The following is a 20,334-nucleotide window of genomic DNA, read 5'->3' as shown; positions in this document are numbered from 1 at the left end:
AAATAATGTGATGGATGGAGCGGCTCCTTTTCCATGCTGGTGGCCAGAGGACTTTAAAGATTGAGACTGCCGGGAACTCTGGCTTACACTGCTCCTTTATGAAACGCTCCAGGTTTACTCATAACTTAAATCAGATAAGGTCTTGATGATATTTACTGAAGAAAAAATTAAACACTTGTTTTTGCTCCCATTTTTCACAGGCAAGATTTCAGCTTTTTTTATGCACTCACTATATATATATATATATATCTCCCAAAATTTGGTCATAAATTTGGTAAAATCTGTGTTAGTAAGCACTCCTCCTTTTCCAAGCGATTCCATCCACCTTATAGGTATGGTATATCAAAATGCTGATTGGACAGCATTACCACCACACAGATAGATAATAAGCCTAATATCTGATCGGAGAGGACTACTGAATTTTACCAGGTGTCCCACATGATTCAGCAGTCAATTCCGAGTGGAACATAATGACACTGCATCCCATCAGAAAACAAGTGTCTAACTATCTCTTAGCATCGTGTAAGACCAGGGCTCTGTGTCCACACTGAAGCCATTAAATATTCACCTCTGTTACTTCATGTAAACAAAGCATGTAGCTATCAGCTGTGTGCTCAAGGTCAGAGTGGAGACGTGAACACTTAAAGGATGAGTGAGTAGCCTACTTGCTATCTTCCTACATTTGTAACGTTACTTTTTAAATCAGACATAATGTGATATTTACTGGAAATAACACACAAGATAGCCAACAGCAAGTAATGTTTGTCTAGCTTGTTTTTAGCAGTGGTCATTTACCTCAGCAGACACCTTCAGCTCCCAGCGATCTCCCTCCAGCCAGCTGACACTGTATTTAGGTTTTTGTAGTGAAAAAGTAGGTTTAGTTTAAAAATTAGTTATCTCAACTTCATGTATCTTCTGGTTCATATCCACTGGGCACTTTCGAAGTGAATGACAGGAATGAATTCAGCTAAAACACAAGAAACTTTGGCTCCAGAAAAGAATAAGCACTCACTAAAGAAACTAGGGTCACCAATCAGCAATTCTAACTTAAATATAAAGGCCAGGGAGCAGTGATAGAAAAGAAAGAAAGAGGAGGCAGAGCCAGAACTGGCTGCACACACCTGCAGCCAGTTCTTTTGTCAACTTCAAATCCAAAATACTGCCGGAAGTTTTAGTCTATTTAAGAGAATAACTCTGCCATGTGTCCTCTCATCAACCCAAAAAGTCAACAAACGCAGCATGTGCTACTCTCCCACCTCAGCTGAGCATTAACAGAATTAACAGAATTAACAGAATATTAACAGAACATTCCTGTAGTCAGCATGGCAATGGAAGGCTCCCTTATAACTTATGACATCTGTGGTACTGTGTCATGTGATCTGCACATTTCAGAATGTCCTTTTATTGGGACTGTCACAAGGCAAATTAAACCTGTGAAAATGGAAACAAACAAAAGTGCTGCATTTAAATTTTCTGATTAATCATCGCAAGACCCTCTTGTAGAAATATTTCTATTATATTTCTATTTCTATATGCTTTGGCTGGATTGGCTGGATCAACAGTGCAATCATTTATCATGCAGGCAGATGGTGACTGTCACCCTGGACCATGTGAAAGACACCTCTGTTGTTTGTGGGACACAATGACACACCTCATGGCGGCAGCTCTATTTTCTTCAGCAAGCAGAACACCACAGGCAGAGAGAGCGCTCAGGGTAAGGGGAATGAGTTTTGGTAATCTACTGGCCTTTATCATAATTCAAAGTGGACACAAACATATTTTCACTCTAACTTTATTCAAATACAAAACATCACCTGCTCTCTTTTAGGTCTGTGTGCTTCACATGTGCTCTGGAAATTTGGTGATGAAAAGAACCATCTGGATCAGTTCGTCTACTAGACTTTCTCCCAAGGAGAAATGAATGTCCTTGAGCTGGATCGCACAACTGAGGAACAAGAACTAGAGGGATTTATGGATTTATTAAGGGATTTATGCTTAAATCTGTGAGTGTCTTTTAATAAATAAATTACAATAGAATTCATATGCTCCATGTTTAATGACAGCTTTTGTCTGGCAACAGATATCAATTATAATATATGTTCTGTTGTGCTAATATCATATGTATATATTTTGTATAATTAATGTGTTTCCTTCATCCTTGACTACTTCTGTGCATTTTGTCTGATTTGTGGTCCATCTGTGAGCAGTGGGTGCTGCATGAGTGGAAGACAGCCTGCATTTGCCCGTTAAACAAACTGAATGTGCTTGTTTATGCCTTAACCCTTTGAAAGCTGGATCGGCATCGCTGTTCTTGCGTCACATTTGGACAACGCGCACAGCTAATAAATACATTTAACCTGGAGCAAACTAAAAAAAAATTTACATGAGAGAAAAAGGCAAAGACCAACTTGGTAGGAAATTTCCCACAAATTGCAAGAAATGTTAAAATGAAAAAATATCCAGAGAGCTATATTTAAAGATATAATAATATATTTTAAATTATTTTTCAGAATTATTATACATTTTTTTCATTGTTTTGTGTGCTAATTTTCAGGTAATCTACTTGTACTTTTCATTAATATCTTTTCTCAATTAATAATTTTTTCTTAAGTTGCTCATTGCCTTCTTCTCATGTTCTTAAAAGGAATAAAGCCAATTTGCCCAGGTTTTAAAAGGTTAAAGGAATAATTCAACACTCTGGATAATATGTTTGTTTGCCTTCTTGCTGAGTTCGAGGATAATAACGATATTACTCTTATTTCTGTTAGATCATTACTGAATCCTCCTTAATGCACCTTTCCTTCTGTCAGCAGTCAGGTTCACAGCAGTTCAACAAAATGCGAAAACAGGTGTAGGTATGTACCAAATAAGCCTGTCATGGCACTGGCAGAAAGCACCATCATGCTGCATCCAGTGTAAGCAGTCCATCTGCAGTCCATCCAGAAGGCCTCTTGTTCACTCCCCTTCACCACACCTCTGATCAAACTGCCATTAATCACACACTTATAATGTGTGACGGTCCAAGACTGAGCATCTTTACCTACTAAGTCTCGTGTGTGTGTCTGTGTATGTGTGTGTAAGCCATTTAACTGCAACAAGCCCACTGCCACCAGTGGGAGTGATACATGGAATTCTGGGAGACAAGGCGCAACACTACGTTACATTACACACATTGCATAATGCTCAATTCCGATTATGATATGTAACATTGTCAGAGTATCCTGGAAGCGATTTTTCCCTCAGCAATGTCTGAAGGAGACAAGTGGCATAAACCCTTACTTGTGCCTCCTGCTGTCTCTCTAACAGCACTTCTTCACTCGTTCTGCCTCGCTGAGAACACTAATACAGCTCTGATGCCCTATGGGCCTCTGCTTAATAGTGTGACTATAATGACTTTTTCCACATAGCTGCCCGCTGCCAGTGTCACCTCATACACAATTACTCCATCTGGCTCTCATTGGGCTGCTGTAATTATACTTCTGCTAATTTCAAAGACATTTTTCTCAGCCCACAGGTGTCAGTTGCTATGACTAAAGGACTACCAGGCTCTGTGTGTGTCCACATAGTATGTTTGTGTATGCAGACATACTGAATTAGCCTGATATGACCAAAAGTTGTGCTCATTGTGAGACATTGCAACAACTTGGGTTACTTTGTTGCAAATAAGAAAAGAAGTAACTCAACTTCTCATGAGCAATGTAGCAGATTATCAAGTCAGTTCAGGGTTTTCCACAGCATTTTATGATGCGCCGTGTCTCAACTTAGATAAGAGCAGCTTCACTAACGTCAGCAGAAGTTTTTACATTATTTTATAAAATGTATAGAGTGCTCCAGGAATCAGTCCTAAAACCTGGAAATCAGTTAGCATTTCAGCACTCCTGGTTCCCTTATCTTGAAGTCAATAAGTTTGGGGTTCTTGGTTAGATGACTAACACAAGCTGAAGCAGTGGTGGAATTAATTAAATTTACATTTACATTTACATTTATTCAAGTACTCAAGTACAGTACTGAAGGACATTTTTTAGGTACTTATCATACACTTATTTTGTACATATTTTACTTGAGTATATTCTTTTCATGCTTCTTTATACTTTTACTCCATTACATTTCAGAGGGGAATTTTGTACTTTTTACTTTACTACATTTATCTGACAGCTTAAATTACTAGTTATTTTACAATTAAGTCTAATATCTTTTGACAGCTTTCAGACCAGCCCAAACTAACTATGCTAACTGCACTAACCCACCTGAGTTTGTATTAAATGAACTGAACAGGGTAGGTGTGAAGCACTTTTAAGGTATGTCCTTTTGATGCATTGTACTTGTCTGCTGTGCACCATAGGTGCTCAGAGTTACTGATTGATTGGCGTTTGTAGTTGAATGGATATGTGACTATGTCTGTTGTATGCATGTGTTGGGCGTGCATAAATCCCACCTGCTGTTTTTAGTCTCCAATGTCTAGATCCTCTGCAGGCGACAGAGGAGGATCAACTCATCAATTCATCTGGATTCTTTGTATACACTTTATCTGCAACATATCTCCTTGTCCTGTTATCCAGTGATCCATGACAAGTGCGCGCAGCCAACATGAGTTGAATTTAGCACTTTGCACATAGATAAGGCAACTTGCATCATGCACTTTATGCCATACAGATTTCATTGCTATTGTTACTGCACTCCTTTGTGTGAATTATTGTATTGTTTTCTTTTCTCTTTCTTTTCTTTTCTTTCCTTTTTATTTTGTTTTTTTATTTCTATTGTCTGTTACCTGCCAAGGGACTACAGATGCAAATCATCAGCCCTGCTAACTCTAACTCCAGCATATTTACATTTGTATTTTATAATGATGTTCGTCAATATGCTGTGTCCCTTTTGAATAAATAAATAAATGTAAAAAGGGGAAATGGCACTTTATCACATCAGCACAGGTCTCCCAAGTCGATGCTGAGTATCAGTATTGGGCAGATCAGGGATAGTTTAATGAACTGGTATCAATTAAAATAAACCAGATCCTTTCTGTACTGTGCTCTGTTGTGTTTATGATGTGTATGTTTACGGTGTGTTTGTTTTTAGATAAAGAGTGCAAGTGAAAACTAGAGTGTATAAATGAAGAAGAATGATTGAAGTGAAGAATTATTTGCGGTTCCCGGTGTGAATCTGGCAGCAGGTCATATCAGCTGTCACTGATTAAGGTTAAGTCCAAGACATCTCACTGGTCAGCTGAAACAGCTCCATAAGCAAGAAATCAGGGAAGGAAATTGGGAATCAAAAAACACAGAAAACTCATGTTTGACTGGCTGAGTGTGATTATGAGCTGCCCAAACACTGGAAGAAGACACCAAGGATTATGTCAATGTCCTTGAAGTCGCAAGTGTATCCAGCTTTAACCCCCACCCCCCACCTAAGTACCTCCAAGTAAGAATAATTTAACACAGCCTATCTTGTCTAAGCCCATGCCCTCAATACCCGTCTGTCCACAGCTTTATTAACTTTTTTTTTTTTGAGGGACAGGTTTAGAAGGATATGTGGCTGCGGTTGTTGTTGACGTCTGCTTGCGACATCTGTCAGCAGCACTGGAAGCAAGCTGCATTTGCTCACGGCAGTGGTGTCATCTTGGCTAACTGGGAGCCAAGACTGCCATGGAGCCTTTGGTAATAGTAGGGATCTTATAACCCCAGTTTTGGTAACTGTGGTCCCCTGTGGGTGGGTAAAACCCCACACACCATGACCTTAGGAGACCCCTTCAAAACTCATTAGATAACAGCGACTGGTGTCCAAAGAAAAACAACTTGGTTTCTTTTAGAGGCAGACATTTCAAAATTACTTACTTTTTTAAAAAAAATTTGCCTTCTTCTTTTTCTCCTGAGGTTGTGGAAAATAGTCCATACAATATATAAAACAATAATTTTCATAAATAACATGGAGCCTGAACTAACTCCTTTTGTCAATCAAAGAGCACATAGCTAGTTTCTGCATGAGCGGCATGATGACGAGAAGAAATTTGAAATCACTTAAGACAAAACTCTTTACTAAATGAAAGTCGATGAATGGAATATGCATTACATGATGTAATCAAATGAGCATGAAGCATGTTGTTAGTAGTAGTAAATAGTAGTAAATAAAAAACAGACGAGTTTTGCCTCCAAATGACTCATGTCTGTTGTGCTAAATTATGAGCACACTATTCTAAATTCTTATAAAACTGATTAATCATGCAAAGACTTTTATACTTTGTGAAATGTATTTTTGTGAAATGTGCTTTATTATATGCATCATCATTATCAGTATTTATTTTTTAGGGCCTCTTTGTGACTAAGCACTGAGACTGAACCAGGGACAGCTAAACAACACATTTTGTAGCTTCATCACAACAAGTGAGCCCTTTCACACTTTTGCATAGTTTTAACTTTGTCAACTGCTACATTTTTATCATCAAAATATAAATTATGGCTGCATTATCATTCTGGACAGCCAACTCTTTTACTCTATTCTTTTACTAGTTGCATATACCTGTTTTTTTTAACCTTGTATCTTCATATTTCTGCCATTGTGCTGCCACAACACCTGAATTTAAATGTATCTTCAATGAACGTATCTTCTTTTTATGTAAGTGTAAAGTGAATGTCTTTTATTTTCAGGGTTTCTTCTCTGCTTACGTGCAAATTTGATGATTACAAGAGAAATCTGTCAAAGCATGTCAGTATCTGTGTAGCTTGCAACATGAAGGCGTGCAACTGACTTTTTTGCATTACTGATTAGTTTTCTAAATATTTTCTCAGTTATATTATTCTAATGTTTCATATATCCAAAACATATACGGTACGGCACAGCGGCGTCGAGGTTAGCACTGTTGCCTCACAGCTGGTTCGAAACCCGGTTGGAACGGGGTTCGGTCCGTGGGCGGGGGCCCTTCTGTCCAAAGACATGCAGCTCAGGTTGATTGGTGACTCTAAATTAGTGTGACTGTGAGCGTGAAAGGTTGTCTGTCTATATGTGTCGGCCCTGCAATAGTCTGGCAACCTATCCAGGGTGTACCCCGCCTTCCGCCCGATGACAGCTGGGATTGGCTCCAGCCCCCTACCGCAACCCTTATGAGGACAAGCGGTTACAGAAAATGACTGACTGACTGACTTTAAAAATGTCCATCAGTTTAAAAAAAGTTCAAGGAGATTCAGTACAACATAATAATTTGTACAGACAACAGTAAAAAGCAGCAAATCCAGAAGCTGCATCTCAAACAAACTGACAGTATTTTGTCCTAAAAATGACTTCAGTGATCAATCACTTATCAAAATAGTTTCTGACTACTTGTTCCAGCTTTTCTACTGTGCACGGTGACTGTTCATGGTATTACACAGGCACACAGAGTATTTATGCAAGAGAACTCCTGTGAATATTTTGATTATCTGTAGCTGCAGGTATGTGGATTTATGCCTGTTTATTTTCTTTGACCATTTATTTGTTTATATAGATATGTAGAGATAGATAGATAGATAGATAGATAGATAGATAGATAGATAGATAGTGCATACTGTGCTCTTTTTCTCATTTCTCTTTGATTGTGGACTGTCCTTTGGAAGGTAGAGAACATTGAAGGATGAGAGACCCTAGGAATGCTGTGTTTCTCTAAGCACTGATGCCATCTGTGGTGCTTTGCAGAAAAGTGCTGAAAGACAGTCCCTACACTACACCACACAAAGTCAGACCCATTACATCACCATCAGGGGTATTTTTTCCTGCTTCTTACAAGCTTTTAAGAAAACATCCTACAGCTTTCTAATTACCAAGACATACAATTCAAATCATTTCTAGCTACCCTCATTTGACACAAGAGCCCAAATATCTCTCATTCAACATTTAGAACATTTAGCCATGTTTTTTAGAATTATCACAAATACTAAAACAGCCATCTTGCCTTTCCACTTGTGTTTTCACTGTGAGAGAAAAGGAGTAACAGACTTGCAATGTCAAATTATGATCATCTCATAAAGCTTCATCCTATAATTGGGTCTTTCTACAGAGCTTAGAGTCAGCAGTAACTGCACCAAGTCAGTTAGCTGTTATTAGTTATTAGTGGTGGTTACCATTACATTCAGCAGTACGTTGTGAGGCTGAGAGTAGAGGGAGAAAACCCAACAGAGCCACCAGACTGGCCCTCTGAACCACCTGATAAGCCTCCTGTGGCTCTCTTGGCTGTAAATAGTCATTAGCCACCACAGAGTCAAAGCCTGGCTACTGTAGCATCACTGGTAACCCGAAATTAAGTGTTGGCTATAAGGCTAACACTGCAGTCTTGTATTGTGTATACAATTCAGCACCACATGACATTATTATAACTTGGGACAAACCCCAGACAAACCAGGATAATGTCTCTAAATATACAATGTGTCTTGTATTTATTTATAAAACCAACATAATGCCATGTTGAGGGAAACTATTATTGTATGTTAACAGCTGGGAATAACTCTGTTTATGTAGCCCATATGCAAAACAATACAGAAAACCATGTTTGATTGTGCACCACAGATTTCTATCAACTTGCAGGCGTCTTTCCAGGCATCAGTCACTCCACAAATACCAACATTCAGCCACTATGCCCATGTGTGTAGAGTGCTGGATTCTTCCTTGTCATGAGAGGAGGATGGGGAGGAACAGAAAGAGAGAAAGAGGGAAGAGGAAGAGAACGATGATGTAGGGAAGTATGTGTGTCTGTGCCTTTAAGAGTCCCCAGGCCAGGGCCGAATGTTGGGAAAGTCGCCCAGTGCCTTTCTCATGACCCCTGAGAGGAGGCCTTCTTCCCTTTGCGTCCATGGATGGAGATGGGACATCAGAAAGAGCCCAGGAAGAGACACAACACAGCTAGGACTGAGACACTCACCGTCTACATTTGCCTGCACACAATTCACTTAATTGCCATTCTCTGACTCACAAATTCCTATTTTCCTTTAAATTTACAAGTGACACCAACACATCAACATATCTCCAAGCAACAAGCTTGAAGTTATGTTACTCCAACGCCTCTTTCCCATTTTTGAATATGCATGTTGTGTATATTTAAAAATAGTAATGACTGAGTGAATGTGGGGCAGTAGTTGTAACTTGTCAGTCCTCTGATGGTTAGCCTGAACATGGTCTGCAGAGGTCAAAGCAGCCTTTCAAATACGCACCTAATACTGCAGTGCTCCACATTCTTTAATCACAGCATTAATCCTGTGAATGTGACTTTAATTAAGGTAATATAATTAGATTAAGGTGTTTACATGACCCCAGGCCTAATAGCAGTATTTTTAGAATTAAACTGAGATTGAAGTATTGATGTACGTGCTGGAGCTGCTGTTCGAAGTGATTGTTAACATTTATCATTGGAAATTTAATCAAACAACCACAGTTAAATGCAAAATGACCTCGGGGCACATCAGAAGTCCAATTTTAGGTCTAATTGTTTATGTTATTTAAAAAAATATATCTGATATGTGACGTGTATATGTTGTACAAAGATACAAATACACAGTGAGTATATGTGCAAAAATAAGCTCTTTACAGACTCAAGAGCCCTCAAAGAAAGGTAAATAAAAGAAAATGTTAAGTAAATGCAGGGAAACAGAAAATGACTACACAGAGATGACTGCAAACAGGAATAAAGCTACTAAAAGACACAAAATAACACAAAGAGAAGCTTACCAAACACTAAGAGACACAAGATAACTAAAAAAAAACACAAAATCACTTAGAGGAGATGCAAAATAACACAAAGAGAAGCAAAGTGACCACAAAGAAACAGAAAAATGGCTCAACACAAGTGCAAAACTACTAAAAAGAGATGCAAAATAACAATTAAAAAATACAGATGACTACAAAGAGACACAAAATGACTTCAAAGAAACAAAATTACTTCAAATAATATCGCCGACAGATAGTTGTAAAACAATTAAACAACTCAAAACACTAAGAGAAGCCAAAATAACTAGTCCCAGAACTACTTTAAAAAAACTTAAACTTTCTTAGAAGGGATGCAAAATAACAAAAAGAGAAGAAAAAAATAGTAAAAAGAGCTGCAAAATAACTACAAAGAAATACAAAATGACTACAAAATGACTTTACAGAAACACAAAATAACTACATTCAAGTGCAAAATGACAAAAAGGAGACACGAAATAATGCAAAAACAAGAAAACTGCTAAAAAGAGATGCAAAATAATAACAAAGACAAACAAAAGCATGGTAAGATTCTTCACTCTTGCAGAGTGATGCATCACTGTGAGGTTGAAGCTGCACTAATCTCCCTTCAGGTTCTTGTTCTCCTGGGCCTTGTACACGGTGCCAGTGGGTGTAAATACATTGGATTACAAGAGGCACTGGCACACTTGCACGGTCTACGATTGGACAGCAAACTGCCTGGCCAGAGAGGAAAAAGTGCACTGTTGTATTTCTGTGTCATTATGTATGTACTGATAAATCCCTCAATCTCCATCCTCAAATCAAAATTGCACCAGTTGCCGGGGACGCAGTTGCTGGGGCCGCAGCCCTCAAACTGCTGTAATCCCGGCTCAAAGTGGAAAGGGGCTTTGCCGCACATCCATTTGGTATTATTCTAAGAAATAGGCAATTAGAGATAAGGACATAGTTGTAAATTGGGCGAACTGCATTCCATGACCCGCCCTTTGGCAGCGTCAGGGGACATGTAACATATTTTGGGATGAAATGTCGTCAAGGCAACAATAGGGAGTGAAGCAGGCAACAAAGTGTTGTCATATTGTCATATATAGAGTATGTCGGTATGCCAAGCTTTAAGGCATGTTGTGTTACAGTGGGGGGACAGATCAGGGCCCTAACTGGCCCCATGTTAAAATAATATATGTAGTTATAAATAACACTTGCAACCCTCTCATTCACTTCTCAAAATCGCCGAGAATTGCCACAGAAAATCAGTAGTGGCAGCACAGCTTTCTTCTTTCCTATCCCAATGGAGCCTTTGAAGCTTGTGTGGATTGACCTTGTTAAATAAGTTAAGTCCACTGTGGGAGCCACCTGGAAAACAAATGAAGATGTTCCTCTGCTGGATGGCGTGTCCAGAATAGAACTGTTGGTCAAGTGATAAGGGCATGGCTTATACAGCGCTGTCATGAACAACTGGCCTTTGATAAGGGACGTCTAGCTCCGAGATTCCTGTGTGTGCTCATGTAAATGCATTCACATTTCACACACATGCTCATACACACACATGCCACTATGACACAGTGTTAATGCCAAGAATACAAAAGTAGCTCTTTCCACTGCACACTGTCCATTTTATTGGAGCTGGGAACATCTAAAAATAGGACAAATTGAGGTTGTCTAGTTTTTCATTTCAGGGGGACCAAGTGTCAATGCAATCACTCAAACCAATCTACCATAACTCAAGCATACCAGCTCACTGATAACAGGGTTCCTGCAGCTTACGGCAAGTTAGATTTAAGACTTTTTAAGACTTTTTTAATGCCCCTTGGAATTAAGGCCATTTTTTTAATAACCAAAATGGAACAAGGACAGTTTTATCTAGCCCAAATGTTTATTGCAACAAAAACATGTCTTTTTTTGTCCAGTGAAAAAGTTAGATTATCAACGTCAAATGCTTAATAGAAATAACTTTTTTTCAGAGTGGAGCACATGGAGGACAATTAACATATAATATTAACATAAATTAGGTAATTGTCATAACATTAAGTTAACCAACAGAGGTGGGCAATATCTGGCATTTCTATCCTGCATGTGTGATATCACTGCTTGGATTCCAATCATGATGAATTTAATAAAAGTAATTTATTAAATTTTTTAACAAAAAGACAAAATGTTACCACCTACTTAGGTCAAATGAGTGTGGTAGTAATGGGTATTTGTTGCTTTCATCTCTAATTGGCATTGATGAAAACACAATATGCCTCCACTAGCGCTAAAACAGTGATCCAAATGAGTCGACACTGAATTTGAAAGACAGACTGAAAAAGTAACGTATAAAGAGAGGTAACCACTGTAAAGTTTTCTCAGTCCTCCGTTCATGCTGTTTGCCAGCCTTTCCATAAAGTAGACCACGGCACACCAAAAAACAACCACACACACACACAGAACGGCCAAGCTGTGTACACAGCTCCTCTGTACTGGCAATGGAAAAGCATACTATTGCCTATTTTGACAGTTTACCTATGTTTAAAAAACCTGTGTGTATGCATTCATTTTGATGGAAAAGGGGTGAAAGAGTAAAAACCTAAATACTGTACAGATGAGAATGATGTCTTAGACAAATTTACTGGCAAGAGTGAAATAATGCTAACAGAAATTCAGCTCTCCTTGTGTCTGATTCTTGAGTTGACCTGCCTAAGAACAAATGACAGGAGGGCAACCTAATCTACGCTCTTTGAATACAGAGTGTAATTAGCCCCACTGTGTGTTGAACCCAGGCTAATGTAATCAAATTAGCTGATCCACACGTGACTTTACTAACACTAATCTAAATCTTAATCCAAGCGGGTTAATGTGAATGAGAAGCACAGTTTATTATTACACAGTGAAAGCTTCATACTAAAAGATTCAGCTGCTGGGAGGAAGCACAGAAGTTCAGTGGCAACTTTAACTAATAAAAGAAATAATGAGCTGAACATTTAAGTTCAGTAGCGCATCACATCAGTGAAAATATTGCTTTTTAGCTGCTCTTGTTTAAACTAATGTGTCCAAGGTTTCCCACACCCCTACCTGGTATAATCTGCAAAAATGTGGACAACACCACCATAATCGGCCATATTATAAACGAGAGTTGATACCAGGAGGAAATCAGCAGTCTGGCAGAGTGGAGTACAGAGAGCAACCTACTGCTCAGCGTCAGTAAAACCAAGGAGCTGATTGTTGATTTTAGAAAGAAGGAGGCAAAAACACACACCCCTGTCTACATCAGCAGAGCTGAGGTGGAGCAGGTGAACAGCTATACGTTCCTTGGAATTACTATCACTGAGAACCTATCTTGATCATCACACATCATCACCCAGGTTAAAAATCACAGAAAAGACTCTACTTCCGATTGGAAACTCAGGAAGGCTAAATTCCAGAGCAAGATCCTGGTAAACTTCTACAGAGGAGCAATAGAAAGCAAACTGACTGGAAACATCACAAACTGGCGTGGCTCCTGCACGGCCCATGACAGCAAGGCTCTACAGCGGGTGATTAAAACTGCCCAGAACATCACTGGTTCCCATCTACAGAGCATCAGTGACCTCGGTGAAGTGAGGTGTCTGCACAGAGCCCAAAGAATACTGAGAGACAGCATCTGGGAAAGATACAGAAGTATCTGCTGCAGAACCACCAGACTATGGAGCAGCTTCATCCCTCAGGCTGTGAGACCCATAAACTCCTCCTTCAACTCCTAAAGATGTAGCAGGACTTAAGGACAAATTTTAATTCAATTAATAATAATAAAAATACCTTGTACCTTGTTATCATAGTGGGCCGCCTCAAATAAATGAATGTGTGAAGAGCTCTGTATAACCCATATAATCCATTTTGAAAGAATTTTCGTTTTGATTCTTTTTTTTTTTACTGTTGTGTTATGAGGCATGTTTTTGGTTTGTTTCCAAATTCCAAATAAAAGAATAAAAAGTAATTAATAATTACTGGAAAATAGTATAAAATGCAGGTCACAATATTCCTAGAGCCCAAACGGGTGTCATCAAATGTCTCGTTTTGTCCCACCCTCAGTCTTGAACTGAACACATTCACTTCATGTAAAGCAAGCAAAAACGTCCTGAAAAACCGAGTAAGGTCTGGTCTTGTTTGTTGCAGGACGTTGGCTCACTACCGGCTCCATCAGGGACTGAAGGAGCGCTCAGCCTTCCTGTTGCCACAGGCGGCTATTCATGAACACTTCCTCTCTGTATCTTGACCACTCAATGTTTTCAGGACACACCTGCAGGGTGACTGATGGTGAGTCAAACGCTGAGGTCAAGGTCAGCCACTGTGCTTGTATTGTCCCAACTGTGACAATGAATCACAGCCTGCTGCTCTGTTCGTCTCCAGGAGACATTACCAGCAATCACTTCTGGGGATGCCTTAAAGGCGTCTGAACCATCGTGTCATCATCAGGGTGTGTGTGGTAAAATGGTACAGTCGCATTTCTCAGGTAGCCCCCTCCCCCCCCAGGTGGAATAAGCCAGCCTGAGATCATCTGTGTCAGCGCATATGATTGTTTTGGCAACAGCACTGAAAAGCACACACAGGCTTCGGGCAGCCAAGAGCAAATTCAAGCAAAATGTGAAGCTGCTGCTCGCTTTCATGTCTCACAGGCCAACTGAAAGTCACTAGCCTGTCTGTTGGAACTAATACGCACTCACCTGGAGCAGATGGAGCTCCCTAACTTAAATGGATATCTCCTGTTTTTCCATATGAGAGCAGGAGGCTTCGTGAGAGAAGCTAAAACTGAATGTTAGACGTGCTCATGACTGCCAAAAAAAAATTTCTGTTGATGCTGAGAGTTGAGACAGAGGGAGTGATAAAATGATGATGTAAATTCATTGCCAGATAAATATGAATTACAGCAATCCCTTGTTGCTATTTAGAGGGCCAAAGTGTAAGATTTAAGGGGATAGATTCGCAGAAGTGGAATATGATATATGAACTGTGTTTTCTTTGGTAAATAATCACCTGAAAATAAGAATGGTTGTGTTGTTGTTACATTACATTCAGCCGTTAATGTCTACATAGGAAGCAGGTTCTACTATATGGAGAGCGACATGTTGCACCGCCATGTTTCTACAGTAGCCCACAAAAGACAAACCAAATACTGATGACAGGTACAGCCATTCATGTTTTCACATCGGCCACCACAGTAAGAAGCCCAACTGCAATGAGTAGTGCCAGAGTTACACTGTCTGTAATGTAAAATTCCTTTATTCAATATTTCTAGCAGTTTATCACCAGGTCTGTTTGTTTTGGAGTGGAGGCGACCTTTGTGGATAATTCGGCTTCCGGTGATAACCTCCTGAATGTCTGGATGTTAAGATATTGAAGAAAAAAAGGTGACCTGACATTAGTAAGTGTTGGACTAGCTGCTGCAGTGACATGCCGAAGTGTGTCAGAAATACACAGGCTTTATTTGTTTTTTGATCTGCTATAATCTCCTGGTTTGCTTGTTTTGGTGAGGAAGACACCTCTGTGCATAATTTGGCTTCTGAAAAAAAACTCCTTGAATAATGAAAACTAAAGGAATTCTAGCTCGGAGAGAAGTTTTAGATGTTTGCAATCTGCAATTCACTGCTAGTCAACACCAAATCCCCCTACATTTTACACACTTTACCTTTAAGGAGGATGATTTTCTCTTAAGTCAGAAGCATCTGCCTTTCTACAACCTAAGTTGTGCAATGTGTCCAATGGAGACTAAATTGTACTAACTATTGTTTCTTTCTCTTAAGAAGTAGCCTCATGAAACCGACTATCTTTTGAAAAATCAAGAAAAATCATACTAATCTTGTCCTGTTAAGTGTAAAATGATGCTCCTGCCTAGAAAATGCTGTTAAAATTTTCATCTGATTAATCATTTAAAATGGCTCATTCCTTAAAACATTTGCAAAATACTTGTGCAGCTGTACCATGCCCCAATTTCCAAATCAAAGCGATGGCAGGGGGAAAGTAGGCTGCGTGCACTGTACAGCTATCAGTGAAAGTAGGAGTTTAATACATTGCTAGAGAGAGTGACGGCTGAGCCAATGTTGCAGCAGCTATAAAGGGATTATTCTTCCCTGGAAGACATAATCATGTGTAACACACTTGTTTCAAATCCTGTGAAAAACAAACAGGTGTTTCAGCTTTAAATCTAGCCTCTGGCACACAGCCTGCAGCAGAGAACCCCCACAGACAGACCTTTTTCTCTTAGTTCCTCATTAGTTATTAGGATATGGTGAATAATGCCAGCATGGTTTCAACAGCATTCATCCAAGAAATACACTGCACACACTGAAGAAAGGAATGTCTGGAGATATTTCTAAAAGTATGATAAAAGGGTAAAAAAATGCACCTAATGTTGACAACACGCTGGTGTTGATTGATTTGCTTATATTCTGGATGAAAATGTCAAAATGTGTGTTGAATGAATGTCACCTTGGGACACATGATACGTGCAATGTCAATTAACCCTTTAAAACCTGAGCAAATTGGTTTGATTTCTGGGGAATGGGGAAAAAGGCAAAGGCCCACAAATTGTAATAAATTAGTAAGATGTAACAAGCGAATTTTATTACAAAAAACAAAGAAGTAGTTTAAAAAAGAGGAGAGGATAATTGAAAATTATCAAAAACTGTTAAAAATTAAAATTATTTTATTTTATTTTACTCAATATAATTTCAAATTTAAAATCATGTTGCGTAGTTTAAAATTTTGTTTTATTTTTATTTAAACTATAATTAACCAGGTTGGTCCCATTAAGATTAAGAATGGGAAATAAGAAACAGAGACACAAAAGGAGACAAAATACAATTCACAAGCACTAAAATAAGCAAAGCAAAATACGTTATATATATAATAAATACTTTTCCCCAGAACTGTTTATGATCTTTTTTATTGCTTTTACTTTTTAGCACGTTAACTTTTTAACTATTTTTCTGCTAACTTTTGGGCCATGTCTCGTTATGTTGCTCGTTGCCTTCTATCCATGCTTTTTTTTTTTTTTTTTTGTTCGTTTGTTTATTTTTTGTTTTTTAAGAAATAAAGCCAAGTAGCTCAGGTTTCAATGGGTTAAATAAACATGTGATGTGGTATGTGAGGTGTATTTTGGCTGTTTGGTGACTTAAAAAAATGCACATTGAATCAGTGTGTGAAATGAAGCTGAACTCACCTGAGAGCCCCCACAGGAGGGTGAAGCAGAGCAGGGGAAGTTTCCTCGGAGTGCCGGTGGAGACCTCCATGGTTGATGCAGCCTCAGCGTCCACTGGTCGGTGTGTTACTGTCCTTCAGCCAGCTTTATATAGGAACCGTGTGTCGCCTCGAGCAAAGCTCCTCAAGTCTGTCAAGTGGCTTCTCTTGGCTCTCCCAAAAGAGACGGTAGCCCGGGAAGGTGAGGGACACTTCGGCTGACGGAATGTTCAAGTCGTCAGAATCCTCTTCTGTGACTTTAATGGTTAATAAAGTGTAAATTGGTTCATCACCTCCGACACTGAGGGTCTCGCGCGGTTCTTGCTCTGCTCTTAATGCTCCGTTGCATCTGTAGTCCGTCCCTCTGTAGACAGCAGCGAGTCCAACTCTGGAACTTGTCCTTTGTCATCCGGAGAGAGAGGGAGAGGGAGAGAGGGAGGGAGAGACCTAAAGAGAGACAGGAGAGCCGGAGCACCTCAGCGAGCGACTGGCTTCAAATTTACCTCGATATTAATGACAGCTTCCGATTACGAGCTTCAAAATTAAAGCCGAAATTTACGTACACGGTTTTATTGATTGCCTTACGAGACAGTCTGCTCTTATTTTGAAAGTAACATCCGTTATTTCGATATTATTATTTTAGAGCTTGACGCAGGAACACCTGTCCTCTGATTCGCAGCTTGAAATGCAGGTGCAAAAGATACTTTAACCCTTTGAAACCCGAGCAATGTGTCTTGATTTCTGTCAAAAACATGTGAAGGAGCAATTTAACAAAAATTAGCAAGAAATTAGTAGGGAAAAAATATACAAGAAAATTACCTGAAAATAAGCAATAAACAAGTAAAAAATCAAAAACGCTGTAAAAAAAAAAAAACTGTGAAGGGAATACTGTTCTTTAATTTGACATTCGTGCTGAACATTCAACTTACTGTTTTGTATTTATTTTTAATATCCTTTAAAACTCTAAACCTGGAAGTGGGTTTGAAAGGGATTTTTTTTTTTAAAAAAAATCTCAGCATTTGTCACAGCCAGAAACTGTGAAATATACTCATTTATGGTGTAGCGAAGGTCATGCATTTTCCCTCTCAGGGAGGATCACGGGAAAATATTTGTGGCTACAGGGAGGGTTCGTGACATGTTAAAAAAAAAAAAGAAAAACAGAAGTCTCACCTCTGCAACCCCATACTCTGCTAAATTAAGTACAATCCCTAAACAGTGACAGTGGCAGTAATACACAGATAATCACATTTCTTTATGAATGGACAGGTGTGTGAGGAAATAAATTCATTGTAAAGGTCTCAGTCAAGCTTAATGTTTTCCAAAACTGCAGAAAATAAATTAATTGATTACAAAATAATTTCCTCAAGTTCCATAAAAAATATCATAGTTAAAATGTGTCACCACTAACTTGGTATGACCTGAATTTGTCTCTAAAATAGATAAAGGGCAAAAATGGTGCTTCATCACATTCTAGGCAGGCATACTCTTGTGCAATTTGCCAATTTCAAAAACCCTAGCTTGAGCTTTTTCAACAATAAGCCTATTTCCAACCCACACAACTAAAGCTCCATCCTTTTCCCCAGTCTCTCCCTGAAAATCTCCCTCTCCTGCTCTATCATGTGTGAAGAGGTGTGGGTCTGAAAGCACAGAAACAGACTGGACTCAGCTTGACGTGAATTCCCAAGGTGAGCTCACCCCCTGATGTAAAAATATGGACTGACCTGTGCTCTCCAAGGTGCTCAGACCCCTTTATTTCAGTTTCTAAGGTTGCCCCGTTGCCTCAGCAACAAGGGTGAGGCTAATGCGGGAGGACTGCTCAATTATGAGAGGTGAACAAGGGTTATTCCTGTGATTAAATCCAAAGAAGCAGGGTCCAAGCCTTATGGCCATGAGATTTTGTTGTGTTGTTGTAAAAATGCATCTGGGCCTCCAGCTGAAATCTGCAGCATTCAGGGGGAAGCTGTCAAAACAGGCCTGTTTTTATTTTTGCTGCAAAAATAATTTGAGCAGGGCAGAGAGGCTAATACTGGATTCTGGACCAGACTGCTAATCCAAACAGACGAGTGTGCTCAAAGGATGAGCAAACCTGACACCTGGAGGCCAAACATAGAGCTTCTTCCAATTAATTATCTAGAGAATCTAAGGACACATTAAAGATATTTTTTGTCTTTTGTAACCTTTTTAGTTGTAATTTTTTTCTCAAAAGAAGGGAGAAAATGACCAAATCCCTGACACGTTTCCCCTCACCCTGATATCTGCCACTGATGATGTCTATAGCCTCTCTATCAAAAGGGACAAAAGAAAAAAGAATGATAAATTTAATTTATATAATAAAGAAAAAAAACTAACAAGGATCATTACTGTTGCCATTAACTATAATTTATTCATCATAAATAAATAGAATTTTAAAAAAAAATAATAATAACAATACTACTACTACTACTGCTAATAATAATAATGATAATCTTTTTTTATACAGCACCTATAAAACCTTTAAAAACACAAAAAGTGTTTTGACAAGCAAAGCAAAAGCAGAAATGGAATTCTAAAAAGCCAATATGACAACAGAAAGCCAAAAAGTCCTCCTTCACACGAGTGAGACAAAGCCAGGCAGAAGTGGTGAATAAACCACAAATAAAAGGAAATAAAATATATAAAAATTAAATTAAATAAGTAAAATAAATAAAAATGAATAAAAAGATGATATCACATAAAAAATCTATAAAATGTTTTTTTAATGTGGTTGTAATGTTAGAATAATTGTACAGTTGTTTCTTATGTATGATAAATTTCAGTACATTGCATGAGTAATGAGTACATTACTAATGCCAGGAATACCACATGTATCTCCAGATATATACAGCTGACCTGTTTTATATAAAGTATAAATATGCACTCATAAAGTGAATAATGTGTATATACATATGTCTACACACATAGCAACACTGCAAAATGTATGCACAAGTATTCATGATAAACCTTGTGAATAGTGGCTTCTTATTTAATATTAAACATTCAACAGATTTTCAAAGGCTCCACAACCCACGGTGCATAGAGTAATAGAAGTAATTATGGGACACTTTTTGGGCATTGCATTAATTTGATTAAGAACAGTAGTGCTGCATTCACATCCAGGGAGAAGATATTACAGAGGTCTAAAGTGCAATGTAAGAAAGCATGAATAAGCAGTGTTTGCTATTCATGAGAATCAAGTCTGCCACTCCCTGCAGGCTGCACAGAGGGACCAGTGCTGATGGGGAACCTCACCACTCATATCAGCATGTTTGGTCATCCAACAAAAGCTCTTCTAAAATGGAACTGCCTATTGAAAACATGTGCGACTAATGTGTCACCTGTATCACTCCATCCTGTACATTTTATTACTGAACAATAAAACTTTTTGGATTGGTACCTTCCCTGAAGGTAAACAAGACCAGCCTATTTAAACTAATCGATTAATCAGTTTTA

At 38.7% G+C, this 20,334-nt stretch overlaps 1 protein-coding gene across 1 annotated transcript in view; it reads right to left on the bottom strand.

Annotated features, from left to right (window-relative positions):
* Window positions 1–17,280, bottom strand: part of esama (endothelial cell adhesion molecule a) — a 75,424-nt gene extending 58,144 nt beyond the window's left edge. The window contains exon 1 of the mRNA XM_042499717.1: window positions 16,850–17,280. Within this exon, the coding sequence (XP_042355651.1) occupies window positions 16,850–16,919 (70 nt within the window). The 5' untranslated portion in view covers window positions 16,920–17,280. The remainder of the gene's footprint in view (window positions 1–16,849) is intronic.
* Between the last annotated feature and the right edge of the window lie 3,054 nt (window positions 17,281–20,334).

Source organism: Plectropomus leopardus, chromosome 13, assembly GCF_008729295.1.
Source record: "Plectropomus leopardus isolate mb chromosome 13, YSFRI_Pleo_2.0, whole genome shotgun sequence".
NCBI classification, from domain to species: domain Eukaryota; kingdom Metazoa; phylum Chordata; class Actinopteri; order Perciformes; family Serranidae; genus Plectropomus; species Plectropomus leopardus.
This window is presented reverse-complemented; position numbering and strand designations above follow the sequence as displayed.